Here is a 17,380-nt window from a genome sequence, read left to right as displayed (position 1 = left end):
AAAGCTACCTTACTTTTTTCTTCAAATCCTTTTCCTTTTCTGTCCCCATCACCTTTATTTCTCTATTCATTTCTCTGCATTTGTCAGCCACGCTTTCTCCTTTTTCCGCCATTTTCAAACTTCAACGCGGAATCCTGTTTCACACTGGTATCGGATTCCCATAAATGGATTCTAGCGGCACGTGGCACTGATTCATTGGGTATCACTTTTATTACGAAGCTTCCATGAAGTTTCCGGGGAAATTATTAGATTAGCAGTGGACGAAATCCTGTTTTGTGCACGCTTTAGTGAGTCTCCTTTAGACCGTTAATCTGTCTCCTCGAATTTGTTAGCTTTAATTAATCGATTAATTACTAATTAGGACTATCTTGATGACTCACAACCAAGATGGTTACTGGCACCCACGTAGAGTGAGTCGGATGATGGGACCGACTTGTCACAGATACGGCATGCCCGTCTGCGTTCCGGCTTAAAAGCCGTGAGCGGCAGCACGCATGAGATGAAGGACGAACCTCGGAGGCGCTAAAATTATTTAAATGTCCAAATATAAATCTTTTCTCCTTAACTGCGAACGCGGATTTCTAGCGATTGTGGAGGATTGAAATTGTCATCCGCCCCTGCTTCTTCGCGGCTCCTCCCGCTCCTCGCTATTAACAGAATCCTGAATCTCTCTGCTTCGTTTTCGATCTCTCTGATATATAAGTGGAAAAAACAGTAGTAGAGAGTAATTTCTGATTTCTGAAGCTCTCGGTTTTCTCTTTCGCGTTTTTCTCGTGGTTCATTTTTTTTTAGTGGAGCCATGGGTATTCGATCTTTCCTCACCGGAAAGAAGAGATCTCGGCCAGGGACGCCAGAGTCTCGCTCTTTGTCTTCGTCTCCGAGGGCGAGCGAAGGCAGCTCTGGACTCTCCTTGACGAGTACGAAGAATGCACAGATCAGGGAATTGGAACATGTGTTTAAGAAGTTTGACGTTAATGGTGACGGTAAGATTTCCTGTTCCGAGCTTGGTTTCATCATGGAAAGCTTGGGGAATCCTTGCACTGAAGAGGAACTGCAGAAAATGGTGAAGGAGGCAGATGCGGATGGGGACGGCTTCATCGACCTTGGTGAGTTTATCGAGATTAACACCAAGGGGTTGAATTCCGACGCTTTGCTGGAGGACCTCAGGCACGCCTTTTTGGTTTATGATATCGATCGAAACGGCTCCATCACGGCGGAGGAGCTGTATCGCGTGATGAGAAGCTTGGGAGAGGGGACTTCCATGGCGGAGTGTGTGAAGATGATCAACGGTGTTGATAGCAATGGGGATGGAAAGGTGAGTTTCGAGGAGTTTAAGATGATGATGACGAGATCTTTTCCCTTGATGTCTCCGTCAAGGATCTAACATCGATCGAGCAAGTGAGATGTCGATGACGGAGATCGAATAGACGTTTTATCGATTCTACAAGTTTTTTTTTTTTTTTCTTTCTCTTCTTCTTCGTTTCTTTCCCCTTTTCAACTTTTTCTCTTGTTGTTGTGGGTTACCAAGTTTGGGCTCATGAAACATGTAAATAGCATTTCCTGTTCTCGAATCCAGAACAAGTTTCATGTCTTTCATATCTCCTCTCTAATTCTGTTTATATTCAAGGTTTTAGAGTCTTTAGACGGTGATTTGAAATACAAAGAAACACACGCGCGCGTGAGATCATATGAAAGGCTGAATGGTAACTTTTGAAACGCAGTCTGAAATCTGATGAGCAACGAATTCATCTTCATTATCCGAATCCACTCCATTTCAAGTTTCAAATTGCGTATCCTGAAATCTATATGGGTCCTAAACGATGTGGGTTCCTTTTCCTCTCTCTGCCGTCCAACATGGGAGCAGGAATCTTGATGAATTAGCTTTCTTTGTAAAACAAGGTTCGTCTCTGGAATCGACAAGTTTTAGGAAAAAAAAAACAGATTTGAAATATAGGAGAAAGACAGCAAAAATCTGATGCAAATAATAAGCCTGATATTTTCCAATATTAGTCGGACACTAGTATTGATAGCCAAAAAACGAGGAACATAATTGCTTAGATTCAACTTAAAATTCTTAGTAAATAGTAACACTAACGTTGTATCCAAATTCTTTGATACCCAGCTAATATTTACCTCATTATTGAAAGTAGTAAGGGAGGAAACTCTTTTTCAAAATATCAATAAAATAAAAATAAACATAATTAAAAACTATGCCCTTAAAATAACAATTAAAATAACACTACTAAAGTAATTTTTTATGTAATTATTGAAAAAAACGTCATCATTTCTCACCTATTATTCTCTAATTTTATTTTATTTTTTGTTATTATTATTATTATTAATTTTAAATATTTTATTATTATGAGGATCCAAGATTTTTCTCTTCATTGATTGAAGCCATTACTAACATCAAATCCTTCATCTGATTAGAGATTTTGGATTACGCCAATGCCAAATGTTGATTGATATACGTCATTGGTTACGAGTCTGGGCTCTGGTTTTTTCTCGGCTCAGTTCTCATGGACTTTTGGCATGTTTGAATTTGAATAGTCGCAATTCGAAAGTCATAACTGCCAAGACGTAAATTTCCCGCTCAAAGAATTCGAATGTAAGAGCTTCTCTTGTCCGAACGAACGCCTGTGGAGTGTGGTGAGCTCGGTAACCATGATGGAAATGGACCTCTGCCTTCAGATTTCCCAGATCCTTAACGAATGCCGACATTCCTACGCTATTCACCGCCGCAAGATCAAGGAGCTCGCTAACCTGCAGTCGTCAGCTCGTCTCCCCTTCTTTACCATTTTCTCCAAAGCCCTAAAACCCCTTTTTGATTCCCCCCGCCGGACCGCCTCGGCTGAACGAATTATCCGTTTCATCGCCATTTTTTCGACTCGCCGTAACGAGAAAAATCCGTCCTCATCTGATAATTTTCTCGAAGATTTTCTGCGTTTCCTTCTACACGCTGCTAATGCTGCCAGCAGGAACGCCAGGTTCCGTGCATGTCAGATCATATCCGAGGTTAGGCTGCTCCTCCAGTACTCGCATAGACTGCAGAATTGTTTCCTTACAGCTTTCTCAATATGCCCTTGTAGCTTTTTTCTTCTGGCTGTCGATCGGGCTCCATCATAGGTTGTCTAGATGAAAAGATTGTTGCTACAAATGCTCTGTTCTACATGATTTATTTGCAATTTCAACTAAGAGTTTATCAATGGAACCGTAACATCTGTTAGAGATAGAGATGTTATGTCGTCTCTGCTAGTTTAAGCTTATAATCTTACTCCTGCCTGACTTATCACTTCAAAATCAGCCTATCGTCTGAAAGTTTTTAGTGTTGTATTTTTCCACTTCTTTCATAGCCCCGGAATATAATTTTGGCTGCTTGCTTGTATTTGCTCTATACCACACAGACCAATTAATGGTCTCGTAAGTTTATGTTCGACAAGGAGCTTTTTCTTCTTAAGTTATTGGCATCCTTTTTCTTTTCCCTTTTTTTTTTTTCCTTTTATTTTCTTTTCTTTTGTGGTAAAACTTACCACTTCCATGTGTCGATTAGTCTTTCTCTAAGCTTTTTTCTCTCAGATAAACGCACGTCTCCACTCATAATTTCTTTCTGATGCTAAACCTTACAAATGAAAACCCATGAATAAGCAACTTGGTTCTTTGGCGTTCAGTTTAGAAATCTATGTGGAACTAGTGCTGAGTACTTTATAAATTTTGGTGCTTCTACTGTAGATCATCATGCGGCTACCTGATGATGCAGAAGTGAGCGATGAAATTTGGGATGAAGTAATTGATACGATGAAGCAAAAAGTAGAGGACAAGGTTCCATCTGTCCGTACTTTTGCTGTTCGTTCACTTGCACGTTTTGCTATTGATGCCGAAAATGGTGGTGACATTGTTGATCTCTTCATGCAGGCCTTGCCTCGAGAACCAAACCCTGTGTGTTTTCCTCTTTACTCTCTCTTTCTCTCTGTGATTTTGATGCATTTTTGAACAGAAACTTAATAAAGCATAAATACTAAAATTACATGATGTACAGTTTTTATCTTTTCAGTTAACTATTGTTTTTATTCTATTTGTTGTATTGATATAATGCTGGCAGATCAAGTGGCCTACTGAAAATGTCACACATATTTGAGTTCAGTTTAGGGTACTTTCATTTATTTGTTTTCCTTGGTAATTCAAGTGTAATTTAGATGTAACACTTTTCCCATTCAAAGAGCGTCGCTACCTGAAGAAGGTGGTTCACAGTCAACAAGTAGATGAAGTGAATAGGATTTTCTGTAGGGCAAATAATGATAACTCTAGGACATGACCTAGACGTAACACTTTGATAGGCACATTTAAAGTCCTGGATAAGTATAGCTTCATGTCAAGAGGCTGGCCAATATAGTTGAATCCTAAGGTACTTATATAGTGCCAGCTTATGAGGATTTTATTTTCATTAAATACAGTTCATTCTTCATTCAACTCTCTCATACTTGATAAAATCAGGAATTTTTGGTCATTAATCATATGATAACATATGCAGGACGTTCGAAAAGCTATAGTGCTGTCACTGCCTCCTTCGAGCTTGACATCAACGGCAATCATAGAACGCACACTTGATGTGAATGAGTCAGTTCGTAGAGCATCTTATTGTGTCTTGGCAAATAAGTTTCCTATTCAAGGCCTCAGGTACTGTTAGAACCATCATCTGGTGTTTCCTCATGTTATCATACATACTTTTCAACATCACATGTACTGGTTCCAAGCATTAATTCAGTTTTTCCACCATGGAGATGGATTATCCAATTATTGATTACTGTGAAGCTAAATGGCACTTACTGTGGTTGTTTACTTTTCTGTTTGTCAGCATCAAGCAGAGGACAGTGATTCTTCAGCGTGGGCTGGCGGACAGGTCCTTATCTGTTGCAAAAGAATGCTTGAAGCTTTTAAAAGATGAATGGCTGATCAAGGGCTGTGGTGGGGATTGTGTAGCCCTTCTTAGGTTCCTTGATGTAGAGACATATGAGCTGGTTGGGGAGGTTGTGATGGAGGCTCTCCTAAAAGCAGGGATGGTTAATCTGCAAGATGGTCAGGGTATCATGCAGTTTCTCATTTCAACTTCAGATGGAGATGGAGGCAAGCACTTAATACTTATTTGCAAGTAATTGGCATATATGGGCTTCATTTGATTGTTTGTTGTACTATCATGAATGTATCTGCACTTGAAAGTTGATTCAATCTCCGAACTATGGAATGGATGCTCTTGAGCATGTTCTCGGTGAAAGTAACTCATCTATAGGAATGATGAGCAAAGTGCTAGAGCTTCCTTAGAAGGAATTTTTTTCATGTCTTTGCATACGCTTAGCAATATCAGTGACCTACAAATTAAGCTAGTTTTGTGGTTCAGTAGTGTGAATATTCCATGGTTCAGTTGAGCTTAAGTAGGTCTGATTCACGCAAATGTAGCGTCTCGTCATTTTTCCCTCTTGTTTTGTATGTTCTGATTGCCATTGTGCTTCTTCAGAGGTCCAGTGGGCTAAGAATTTAGTTTGGCTTTAGCAATTGCACTTAGTACTCAAGGATAGTTATTGTTATTCTTTGTATTGTTTTGTACAGTTAAACTTCTATATATTACATGTTTACCCATGTTTACCCATGTTCAGGAAAAGACAGCTTGTAATAGAACATGTGTCTGGCTTCAATCAGAGCCCAGTAAATTTTCTTGTCATCAAAGTTATTTTATAACAAGCAGTTTGATTCTGAATAATCCAACAGAAATTATGCAATTTAAACAAGATAAATGGAATTTGATTCATTATTGGATAGATTTATGAATTCATCAGAAAGCTTTGCTATTAATTTTATGAACTGTCTGTGTATTCAAAAGTTTCCAGGTTCCTTTCTTTTCTTTTGTAGTCTGAACTGATTCTGGGCTGAGGTAGTTACTATTTCCTGATATCACCAAATGTTTCTCGTCTTTTGAGCAAATTGCATGTTGAGATAAATTTATATATATTAGTATTAAATATTTCTTTTTTCAGAATGGGCTTATGGGATAGTGGTTTAAAAATACTTATATATTAGTAGTGGGTTACATTTGTCAGGCCAATTAGTTCAAAATGTTCAGCTGATGGAAGCAGAAGTTGCTCTTTATTGGAGGACTATTTGTGGGCACCTGCAGCTTGAAGCACATGTAAGCAATTTTTATTTTTTAGGGAAACATATGCAATAAGAGTTTCTCATTTGTCAAGGTTTTCTGTTGAAGCACCGAAAGAAAAAATATTTTCTGTTGATGCATTGAAAGAGAAAAATATTTTTGGTTAACTAAATGTTAGAAAGAAAACTGCAGTCTCTGTTATTCACTAGATAGTTTAAGTTCATATAGACGTACATTGCATAAAAGTATGTGAAGCATTATAAATCTCTTTCTCATAGGTCTGATATAAAGTTTGTGTTGAATTTTTGGAAAAGAGAAAAACTTCATTGACTTGTTGTAGTCTGAGTACACGAGCCCCTATTTATAATAAAGGAAAGTAGTAAAGTCCAATCATAATTAAACTACCCTTGTGCCAATTACACCCAAAATCGAACACTTAAAGATAAGTCCTAGCATAATTAAACAACTCAACATAAATAGACTTGTTTCAAAAACACAAATAGAAGACTAACATAACTAAAACACCTTTAAACTCAGACTCTCATGTGAGACCACCTTCGGTGAGATTCTTGTAAGACTCCACCACATTAATTCTGGCAATGTGAGACTTCTTATTGTGAGAGTCATGTAAGAGCTTTCCATATTTTCTCTTCAACAATATGTATAACTCCTTCACTTAGGAGCTTCCTTGTAGCTTGTCATTATAATTAATCAAAGTAGATGATTATTTAAATGCTACAGTATCTCAAGTTAAACATCCATTTGCAATCAAATGTTTTTCTTTTTCCAAAGGTGTTGATGAGTGGCTAACTTTTATTTTGTATGCGAATTATTGAGAAATTAAACTCTAGATATGTTATTTTGGAAGTCTCATGCCCAATCTTATGTTATTTTTGGAACTCTAGATATTTATTCTTGTCTCTCTCTCAGCAACATGAGGATGTTGGTGCAGGCTAAAGGTTCAGATGCAGCAGCAACAGGGGGCACTGAAGCAGCTGTATATGCAGCAGAAGCTTCAGAAAAGCATGATCTTTTAGAGAAAATTCTCCCTTCAAATGTTTCTAATTATGTTGAATTGGTCAAAGCTCATCTTGTTGCAGGTAGTTTCCTGCCCATGGAATTTGACTTATGGTGAAAGACTTTAATTATGTTATCTGTTTGTTTTGGGGCAATGACTACTCATCTCAATATAGGATGGGAGAAAAAAAATACTTCAGTGAAAAGTGTTTCAGACATTATTTCCAATGATTACATCAGAATAGCCATGTTTTTCATTTCATTAATTCTGTTGCATAAGCTTTTGTCTGTTTACAAGCATTACAGTTGTCTTAGAACAGTGTTTGATGAGATGTCCTGTAGTGGCAGTTCATCATCATCACCATCGTTGTCCTTGTCTTCTTGCTTCTCCTTAGAGGCTACTCTTGTTGAAATTTCTAGAGAAAAAAATAGTTCATTGATTGTTATGAATTAAATTCACTAGGTTTCTATTTATAGTGGAGTGAAGACATAAAATCTGAGTTAAATTAAACTACCAAAGTCCTAGTTACACCCTAAGTACAACTCTTAAAAGATAAGTCTTACAACAATTAAACAACTTTAACAAAGTAGAATTCTAATAATACTAAAATTCCTCCTTGGCTGAACCTTCTTCCCATGAGACTTCTTTTTCATGAGAGTCATGTAAGATGTTGAAACTTAGGATTCTATGATGTATAATCACAATATAAGAGGATTAAGGGGTGAGAAAAAGGAGAAGAGTTGTGGAGAGAAGATTTTAGGAGCAGAAGAAGAAGAATGACAAATTTGGAGAAAAGAGGAGGAAGAATAGGGTAAGGGACTTAGTCCAAACCCTCCCCCTTAAACTATATTTATAGATGTTAAAAGTACCAATATTATAATTATACCCTTCACCCTAGTAAGAGTGAAGAAGAGACAAAAAACATAAACTAATACATCAATGACACCTTAATTACATCATATATTCTAACAAACCGTTTGTGATTATTTCACATTTGTTTTCCAATAGTCCCACTCAAATTGAAGTTTATAACTTCAACTTGCAAAGCAAAAAATTCTTGGTTTTAGACTTGGTCTTCAAACTTCTTTGGTTGAAAATTCTTCACCTTGTTTTCCGTCTTACTTAGATATTTTGGTCAAATAAAATTTACCACAATATGTGGAATAACATACCTTTTTTTGTACTTCTTCTTTTACTTTATCCCCTCAAGTTGAGGATAAAAAAGACATAAAGGCCTAACTTGGACAAAGCAAATATAGGAGCTGAAAAATCACTCCTAACTAAACAATAAAGCTCCATATAATAGTAAAACAAATCTGAAAAAAAAACTCTGCTCTATTTAAACGTGAAAAGGCTCAATTTAAGGGCACAAAAAACGAGACCACTCATAATTTAAGGGTAGCTTAAGAAAAATCATAACTAGGGTGAATAAAAAGACTTGACTCTTATTGGATATTGAGCACACCCTTGTTCTTTGCAAGTAGTGGATCTATAGACATTGCTATGAAGTGATAAAAATAATGAAAACTCGAAAAATATTGGAGTTTTTACATGATCTCAATGATGTAAATAAAAAAATAGCAACACTCATACTTTTAGATCAAGTAGGAGGCACTCATAAATTTTGATCGATTAATGAGAGTACCACTCTTTGACTAGAACAAGAAAAAATAACTTAGAAGACCAGCGAAAAAGGACTCATATTGGTAATGACTTGTACTAGTGTTTGCAAACAAATAGAAGACTTGGGTAAAATAAAGTTAGTAACTCAAAAAAAGAAGGGAAAATCGGTTAAAATTTGATTTGTGCATGCAACAGGCTGCCAACATGACCTTTGATTATTTCGATATTGATATATCTCTTCGGAGACATCAGACTGAGAAGCAATTTGTTGGGTTAGAAAATAGACTCACAAAGTTTTGTTTGAAGTGCAGTTCTTTATATAAATTCTCATTCTTGATGGTACAAATGTCACGAAAAGTGAAGCTTCATGCTGTCGCACTAATCCTTGTTGCTGCCTAACCTTTGCTACTTCAAATGCTGATTTCTCTTTACATAAAACTTTGATTGACAAAATTCCTTTGACGATGGAAATTGGACTCACAAATCTTTTCAACAATATATAATTTATGATGTGAAAAGCGTGGTATGAAGGTGTTAACTCAAACGAAAAAGCATGAGATGGAAAAGAAAAGAAATAAACTTACATAGATGATAAATAAGAAAAGAAATACATTGGCCCTGTGAGTTGACTGAGTCAACTTACAGAACTTGCTTTGATATCATGTTGAAAATTCTAAAGAAAAGATAATTCATCGATTGTTGTAAATTTAGTACACTGGATCTCTTTTTTATTATAGAGAACATACATAGAATTTGAGTTAAATTAAACTACCAATATCTCAGTTACACCTAGGTAAAAATTTTAAAAGATAAGTATTGCAATAATTAAACAATTCTAAAAAGTAGAAGTCTAATAATAGTAAATTTCCTCATTGGCTGGGCCTTTTTCTTATGAGACTCCTTTCTATGAGAGTCATATAAGAATCTTCCATATTTGTTCTTCAACATCTCTAATATTGTTGGGGCTTGCTACATGAATTATTTTTTCATATGGTGTATCATTTCCTTGCTCCATTCCTCACATCTTTAGTGAAATGGCCTTCACCTTTTTGTTTGGCTTATTAGTTCCTTGATTGATTTAAACAAAACTCATTTATGGTGCACTGTTAGGTTTCCCTTAAAACATGCCTAGACCATTAAAGGACCACTTATAATGGCCTCTTTTAAGCAAGTAAGTTTCATAGCTGGCGCAATCGTCTACTTCTGTTATCCAAGATAGCTGGAGATCAGTTATCTCTTTCTCATATTACCATATTACTAATCCTACTTAGTGGATGGCTGCCTTAGTTGGTTGACTTTAGGTATATTTAGAAGTTTAGGAGGCAATCATTGTCAAGCTGGGGTTGGTGGTGTCGTTACTTTGTGGTAGCATTTGTCTAGTTTATTCTACTTCACTGGGTCATTGCTACTTTATTGTGGCTAGGTTCTATACTCTTTTGTTAAAAGAGTGGTCCCACATGGACCAAGGAATAAAAAGATTTTGTGTTTGTTAGTTGGGAAAGAAGTTTCTAACTTGGCTAGTTGTTTTGGGATGAGCTTTGACCTAACTTTAACATGATATCCGAGCAAGATATCTGCCTAGACCTTGGACCCAAAATTCATATGGTATTAGAGTAGGTGCTCATATGTAGGCCACCGCTCAAACTATCCACACGTAGAGGCCACAAGGAGGGTCCACACATGAGGAGGAGTGTTAAAAGATTATCCAATATGGATCAATTAGTAGAAAAATCTTAGGTTTATTAGTTGGGAAAAAGGCCTTCTTAACTTGGCTAATAATTTTTGGATGGACCTAGACCCAACTTTGATATACTTTTTTCTGGCTTAATATTTTACACTAGCAATTTCATGCTCTTCTTCTATTAGGGGGGTGATTCAATTACTATTGTCAGTTGGACATCTCAGAAGTATCCGTCTCAATCCACATGTTTTAATTTGATGGTGACACTTTTCCTTCATTTAATGGTGAAAGAGGCATTCTTAGTTATAAATTGTATCGAATTGGGGTTGAAAAGTGTGATGGTGCCACATGTGTGATTATGATCATCTCGTGACTTTTCTTGATTAGATAATCTTCTTGTTGTTGTGGTCTTGTCATTTGATGTGATCTTGTCTGTTGATCCTGATCTTGATCCTTTATTTGGGTGTCTATCTTGTGAAAATATTTTTGCGTTTACTATACACCAAATCTCAACTCTGTGTAATCTATCAGTTGCAAATTTTTTGTAACTATAAATAGTCAATGTTTTAAGTTTTCCTTGTCCTCCTGATCTTAAAGAGAAAATTTCACTACAACGGATTTTCCTGTGCAAAAAGGAAGTGTGATTAACTGGTGTGTTACTTTATATGCAAGCAGATATGGCAAGTAATTGGGTGATAAGGTAGGGAAAGTGAAAGAAGGTGTAAAAGGAGAGAATAAAGAAGGAGAAAAGTAGAAGAGAGGGATAAGAGAACCAGAGTGCGGTGAGTGACACTATCATGGGGCTGAGCATGACCCCCTGTTTCTTTTATTTCACTTACGTGATTTGAAGTCTAATTACATAACTATCCCTTGAGACATAATCCTCCATGACTCACTAACCATACATCCAAATAACATGAAATCCTTGCACTAATCTAATCTTGCTGAGACTATTACAGACTTATAAAGACTGTAAATGACTAAAATACCTATACTTGATATTTAACAGAGAGAATTATGTGGCCGAAATGCCCAGTTACTCAGCTAGTTGACTTCAAACACTTGTCTTTTAGCATTGTGATTGTGTGCATTGAGTTTGTGTACAAGCTGCTTGAAAACTAATCCTTGCTTGCTTTCTTGGTAAATTTTCTTGTACAAGATGCTGTTCATACTTTAATAACCAATATATTTAGGTATTTTTATCTATGTTCACTTGTTGTTCTCCAAAGAAATAGCAGTTTTATTACTGCTCCTTGATGTAGGTGAATCAACTAATAGCTTCCTCTTATTTCTATTAGGGCCAAATTGTCGGTTTACTTCTCGCCAACTGCTTTTACTTGGCACAATGCTAGATTTTTCTGATGCTGCTAACAGGAAACTTGCAAGTACCTTTGTACTAGAGCTGCTCCACAGACCTCTTGAGCATGAGGTGGAAGATGATGGAAATAAAATTCTGATTGGGGATGGGATCAATCTTGGTGGAGATAAGCATTGGGCAAAGGCTGTTTCAGAATTGGTTAAGAAAGTGCATGCCTCAGTTGGAGAATTTGATGACGTCTTAATTGGGGTTATTGATGAGCTTGCCAGGCCCTGCCGGGAGAGAACTGCTGATTTCTTGCAGTGGATGCAGTGCCTTGCAGTGACTAGCCTTTTTCTGGAAAATGTAAAAACACTCCAGCATTTAAAACAAAAGACCTTTGATGGTTCAAAATTATTACACGCATTATTGATTCCTGGGGTAAGCTGTCTATCTACACATTTTATCATCTACTTCTTACCTAATTCTGGTCAGATTGGTAATGTACTTTCAGAAGCATCTGCACTTGATATATAACTTTTTTTTTTCTTTGCTTTTGGTTATTATTTTAATATAAAGAAAGTTGGAAACAACTTAGACCCACTAAATTTTGTTGCTTTAGTGGATATGTATTGACTCTTTTCTGAAACTATTACCTCAGAAATGAGTGCTACTTGTCCATACAATTTAATTGCAACATTCATCGATTAAAACTGAATCTGCAAAATTGGACTGCTGGCGATCTGGTTGTGCGGGTTTTTGGAGCAATCCCTTATCATCAAGCATTATATTAAGTTTATTCCTGAAGAAAAGAACAAGTTTCTGCAAGCCTTTGATATCTCAAATGGATGTTTTTCTGTGCTCCTTTATAAATTGATATTATTGGTGAAGGACATCTCTACAGTGAAACAAGCTTCCTCCTGTTAACATGTTTCTTTATGGCTGGCCTTTGTCCTATAGTCATAGATGAAATAAACAGTAGTTTATGAATCCTATATATATTCCATGATCTTGGTATTTAGGGTAGGCCATGACCTGCATCTGGCTGCTCCTATTAATTTTTTCTCTGGACATAAGAAAGAATGAATCGTATCCTCAACCTTGTGATAGGTCCTTTTTTTCTTTCTATATAGTTTTTTCACCTTAAATTCTTCTATTTTTCACTGGGGCATGTCATGCAGGTTAGACACATCCATGTGGATGTTCAGAGGGTTGCAACAAGGTGCCTCTGTCTCTTTGGGTTGAGAGAGAAGAAGCCAAGTGGAGATCTAGTGAAGCAATTGCGTCTTTCCTACTTGAATGGTCCCAGTCCAGTCAGAATCATGGCCAGTAAGGCACTACTTGATCTTGCCATGTGGCATGGTCCTCAGGAAGTTGACAGAGCCGTTGGTCTAGCTCTTTCATCATCACATGATGTGAAGAAAAGTTTTACACTGTTGAACTTATCAGAAGTTAGTGACGACCCAAACATTGAATTATTGGATCTGTTGTACTCAGGACTTGATAGTGATGATTTTGGTGAATATCCTGAAACTGATGATCATGAAACAGTTCAAACCATAATAGGGGAGGGCTTTGCGAAGATCCTTCTTCTGAGTGAGAATTACTCATGGATATCTGCTTCCTTACATCCATTTATCTTGGGCAGACTCATCAAGTTATATTTTAGTAATGAAACAAAGTACTCTCATAGGTGTGTCTTCATATGTTTTTTCTTTTTATCCTTTGGTTTTCTCTTTGGATGCAATCTTATCAATTACATCATTTTGTTTTACAGATTAAAGCAAGGCTTATATGTATTTTTTGAACATTATGCAGTTCTCTCAGTGGAACATAAGGCAAGTTGGGTTATACCTCTGTTTTCTGCTAACTATATTCATTATATTTATTGAGTTTGGTAATCAATGTTTCTGAAATGCATGCAGAAGTGCATCTCAAAGGCTTTTATTCCTGTCATGCGTTCTATGTGGCCTGGAATTTTTGACAATCCAGGTGGAGCTCCTGGTGTGGTATCTGCTCAAAGGAAAATTGCAACACAAGCATCTCGTTTCATGCTGCAAATGATTCAAAGTCCCCTCTATGCTGTAGAGCCCAAGGAAGACCAGAGAACAGACAGGAGTACAGAAAGTTTGAATTCAAGTCTGCCATCTCTTGATTTTGATAGTGGGGAAGAAGGGCTGGCTATTCGTATTGCTGCAGAGGTAATAATTTCTATACATAACTTCTCTATAAAATGAATAAAAGTTGTTGCTTTCCACTTGTTAAGGTTGGGTTCAGGTCCTTTCATAAAATAATTAACTGTAGTTAGGAGACCTTTCTTGAAGTTAGAAGACCTGTTCCTATCTAATCGGCATAGGGTCTTTTGAAGCCTAAATCAATGTTTTAGTATTCTCCCACACATAATCTCTCACTCCCAGATCACTTGAGATGTGGGGCACATCTATAACTATAGATTGGTGGACATTTTTACCAACCAAGATTCTGCCTCACATTTAGGACTTAATGGACAACTTGTTTGAAGATATGGCAAACATATCCACATGAGCCATAGGGAACAAACACAAAGGTGACATAGAACACAAACATGGGCTTGGGTTGACTCTGCTTCCATGCTGAAGTAGGGTCTAAGTCTATCGCGAAATGACTAGCTAATCTCAGGAGGCTTCTTCCCAACTAATTAGCATCTGATCTTTTCCAATCTAAACCAATGTGGGCCTTCTCCCACACACAATAACTCTCATTCTCAGATAGCTTGAGATGTGCATGTAAAACTATGGAGTGACAGACTTCTTTTACCCACAAATACCTTCGTTTTTGGGTTCAACGATTTCTTATTTTATAACTGGTAATGAGCCTTTGGCTTTGAAGAATTTATCCTATAAAGAAGCGTCTCTTGAGTGCTTTCTGCTATGCATTGAGCACATCTGGACTGGCTAGAGCCAGTTATACCAAACATTTAAAATTACCTTCTTTTACCCACAAATACCTTCGTTTTTGGGTTCAACGATTTCTTATTTTATAACTGGTAATGAGCCTTTGGCTTTGAAGAATTTATCCTATAAAGAAACGTCTCTTGAGTGCTTTCTGCTATGCATTGAGCACATCTGGACTGGCTAGAGCCAGTTATACCGAACATTTATCTAAGTTGTCTAAGTCATTCCCATCAGGAATGAAGGTTCTCTATAAAATTTGTGATCCAATTCGTTCTAAATCTGGGTTCAACCAATTTTTCTGATGGCTTGTCAAGAGTGGAGATTCGGAAGCGTGCTGTTTAACTGTCTCTAACTACAAAATTGAAACCTTTCATCTCTATTTTTTAATTTTTCTTGGCTTATTATTTATCTTTTCTCTAGCATTCTAATAGGATTGGCTTAGGAAGTTGATGAATTTTTCACTAGGTTTTAGGTAGGTGTTCAGATCTTGACCATCTTTGGTGGAACCCTTGTTCAAGTGTCTTTCACATGCTACTGTTATTTTGAGGCATTGCTGTGCAAGTGGAGCTACTTATTACTTGCCATATTGTCTAGAGATATATTTCCATATTTCAGCACTGCTTAATTTATTTTAGATTGATCTAATTTTTGTTATTTATTTATTTCCTTGAAGAAGCATCTCTGAAGTACTTTTAGTATGAACTTGTCACTTGTAGACAAGCTATAGCCAGTTGTCTGAGTCATGAATTTTTGCAAGGACTCCAGATTTTGGTGTATATCCTGAGTTATCTTTGGTGGCATTGATGAAGGGGGTGTCCTTGACACTTGCCACTGGTATATTCAGATATTGCTATGCAAGTGGTGCTTCTCGTACTTGCTATATAAGCCAAACAGATATTTTGGTTATTCAATACTTCTTCATTTTCTTTGATTAACGTAGTTTTTGCCCTCTATTATCCTTGTTTAATTAGTATTATCATCCTTGATTACATAGTATTATCGCTATAAATATTCAATTTGAATAAGCCATAATCTAATTTCAGTTTTTCTTTTCTCATATTTTCTGTATCCTTGAGGTGGCAAGCTTTGAAATGAAGAAAACTGCTGCTGGAAAGTCATATATATCGGCCTTGTGTAAAATAGCTTCCCTTCTCAGCTTCCGGTCTTCAGAGCAAGTGGCAATTAGGTGCATGAGGGGACTATTGCTCCGCATGATTGATTCCGCATCTGCAGATAAGGAACTTGTTAAGGAGTTGATGCAAATGGCAGCACGTCTTAAAACTCTGGACGAACATCCTGATGAAGAACTATCTCATGATCAAGTGGTTCTTGTTCTTGGTAATGTCTTTGCTCTGTTCCTAGTCTCAACAGAAGTGGCTCTTTTTTTGGTAATGCCTTGGCTTGTTTCTAGTCTCAACAGGTAGTGGAGGGGTATGTTTTGTGCTTGTTTTAGTTTCTAAAAATCCAAACTGTTTTAGATTAGTGGTTTTAGCCTTAAACCTGATACGAGCTGTTTGGAATTTCAAAAAGCTTTCATATGGAGATCATTTCAGTAGTTTCTATACTCAATCTACATTTATGGGGGGCATACTTGCACCCATCTGGCTGATCATCATACTAAACATCCCATTACTAGAAAGATATTTGACTATCTCTTTGATTGCCTACAAATGGATGGTAAAAATCCAAGAGGAGTGTAAACTTTGAGGGCTTTTTTCTTCAGTTCGAGTCTCACAGGGTTTGGGTTATCCTGGCGTGCTTTTGGACAAGGGAAACTGAAAAAATCCAAGAAGATTGTTCTCTTGTTTATCCATTGGTCAGAGCTCAATCTTTTCTGTCAGTTGGGGTGTCAGGTTTAGATGTAACATTAGTGACCTTATTAGATGAGATACAACCCGTGTTCATACTTTATCAGTGGAAGCATATTCAAGCATGACATCAGTTAATATACCTGGTGGATTTTTCCTGTTATTTTGCTACTTTTAGATGACTAAGTAGTGCTTTATATGACCTCAGGGAAACTAGAATTGGATGCCAATCTTGCATATGACAGCTTTTCAACTCAATTGCCACCTACCCCAGCCCCTCGCACGACTCGAACTGCTCCAAGGAGACGTGTGAAATGTAAAGAAGTTTCCTCTGATGAAGAAGATGCTTCATCTGTTTCTGCTGTGCCAGTGGTTCCAAGTGCAATCAACACTCGATCTCAACGGAGAAGTAAAACTTTGGCACTAACTAGGATTGCTAGTGAAAGAGTGACTGATGAGGAAGATCAGTCAGATTTAACGACAGATGATAGATCCGACGAGTCTGAATAATTTGGATAACGAAATTCATTTTTTTTGGATTTGTGCAGTGCTGGAAGTGTACAATATTGAAATTCTTATTGGCGGATTTACAATTGTCCTGTTGTGTGTTGGAATGAAAAATGTGAATAGTGCCCACCCAGCCACCCTGAATGGATTTTTTCCCAATGAATAAGAGCTTCTTGTTTGAAAGGTTTGTGCAATTTTAGATTTAAGGGATTCGATCTTGCTGATCAGCTCTAGGGTTATAGATCACTTAAAAGAAAGAAAAAATAAGAGTTTATTCTAAGGAATTCTATTTTTTAGATAATACATTGTTTGTATTGTGTACTGTAAATGTAAAGTGGAATAAAATATTGCAGAATTTAATTTCTTATTTT

At 36.8% G+C, this 17,380-nt stretch overlaps 2 protein-coding genes across 2 annotated transcripts; both read left to right on the top strand.

Moving 5' to 3' along the window:
- The first annotated feature begins 556 nt into the window (after positions 1-556).
- On the top strand, positions 557-1,596 carry LOC137960041 (probable calcium-binding protein CML25). The gene has a single exon (XM_068807505.1). The coding sequence runs from the start codon at positions 800-802 to the stop codon at positions 1,382-1,384; it is 585 nt and encodes a 194-aa protein (XP_068663606.1). The 5' UTR covers positions 557-799; the 3' UTR covers positions 1,385-1,596.
- A 1,051-nt stretch (positions 1,597-2,647) lies between these two features.
- On the top strand, positions 2,648-17,172 carry LOC137959214 (uncharacterized). Its single transcript, XM_068806579.1, has 12 exons — positions 2,648-3,015; positions 3,730-3,936; positions 4,529-4,674; positions 4,853-5,121; positions 6,090-6,178; positions 7,095-7,242; positions 11,763-12,202; positions 12,943-13,454; positions 13,539-13,599; positions 13,687-13,962; positions 15,771-16,032; positions 16,711-17,172. Exons 1-12 carry the CDS (start codon positions 2,665-2,667, stop codon positions 17,010-17,012), a joined length of 3,063 nt encoding a protein of 1,020 aa, XP_068662680.1. The 5' UTR covers positions 2,648-2,664; the 3' UTR covers positions 17,013-17,172.
- The last annotated feature ends 208 nt before the right edge of the window (positions 17,173-17,380 follow it).

The sequence above is a fragment of the Aristolochia californica genome, unplaced genomic scaffold (assembly GCF_029961685.1).
Source record: "Aristolochia californica isolate CCGP_79_NKW_82.1479 unplaced genomic scaffold, dmAriCali1.0.hap1 SCAF_3, whole genome shotgun sequence".
In the NCBI taxonomy this organism is placed as follows: domain Eukaryota; kingdom Viridiplantae; phylum Streptophyta; class Magnoliopsida; order Piperales; family Aristolochiaceae; genus Aristolochia; species Aristolochia californica.
Note: the sequence above shows the minus strand (reverse complement) of the source record. Positions and strands in the feature narration are given on the sequence as shown.

Coding starts and splice junctions, on each gene's coding strand:
- LOC137960041 (XM_068807505.1), top strand. CDS start 800: ATGGGTATTCGATCTTTCCTCACCGGAAAGAAGAGATCTCGGCCAGGG.
- LOC137959214 (XM_068806579.1), top strand. CDS start 2,665: ATGATGGAAATGGACCTCTGCCTTCAGATTTCCCAGATCCTTAACGAA. Junction 4,675..4,852: donor TTTCCTATTCAAGGCCTCAG/GTACTGTTAGAA, acceptor TCTGTTTGTCAG/CATCAAGCAGAGGACAGTGA. Junction 16,033..16,710: donor TCAAGTGGTTCTTGTTCTTG/GTAATGTCTTTG, acceptor ATATGACCTCAG/GGAAACTAGAATTGGATGCC.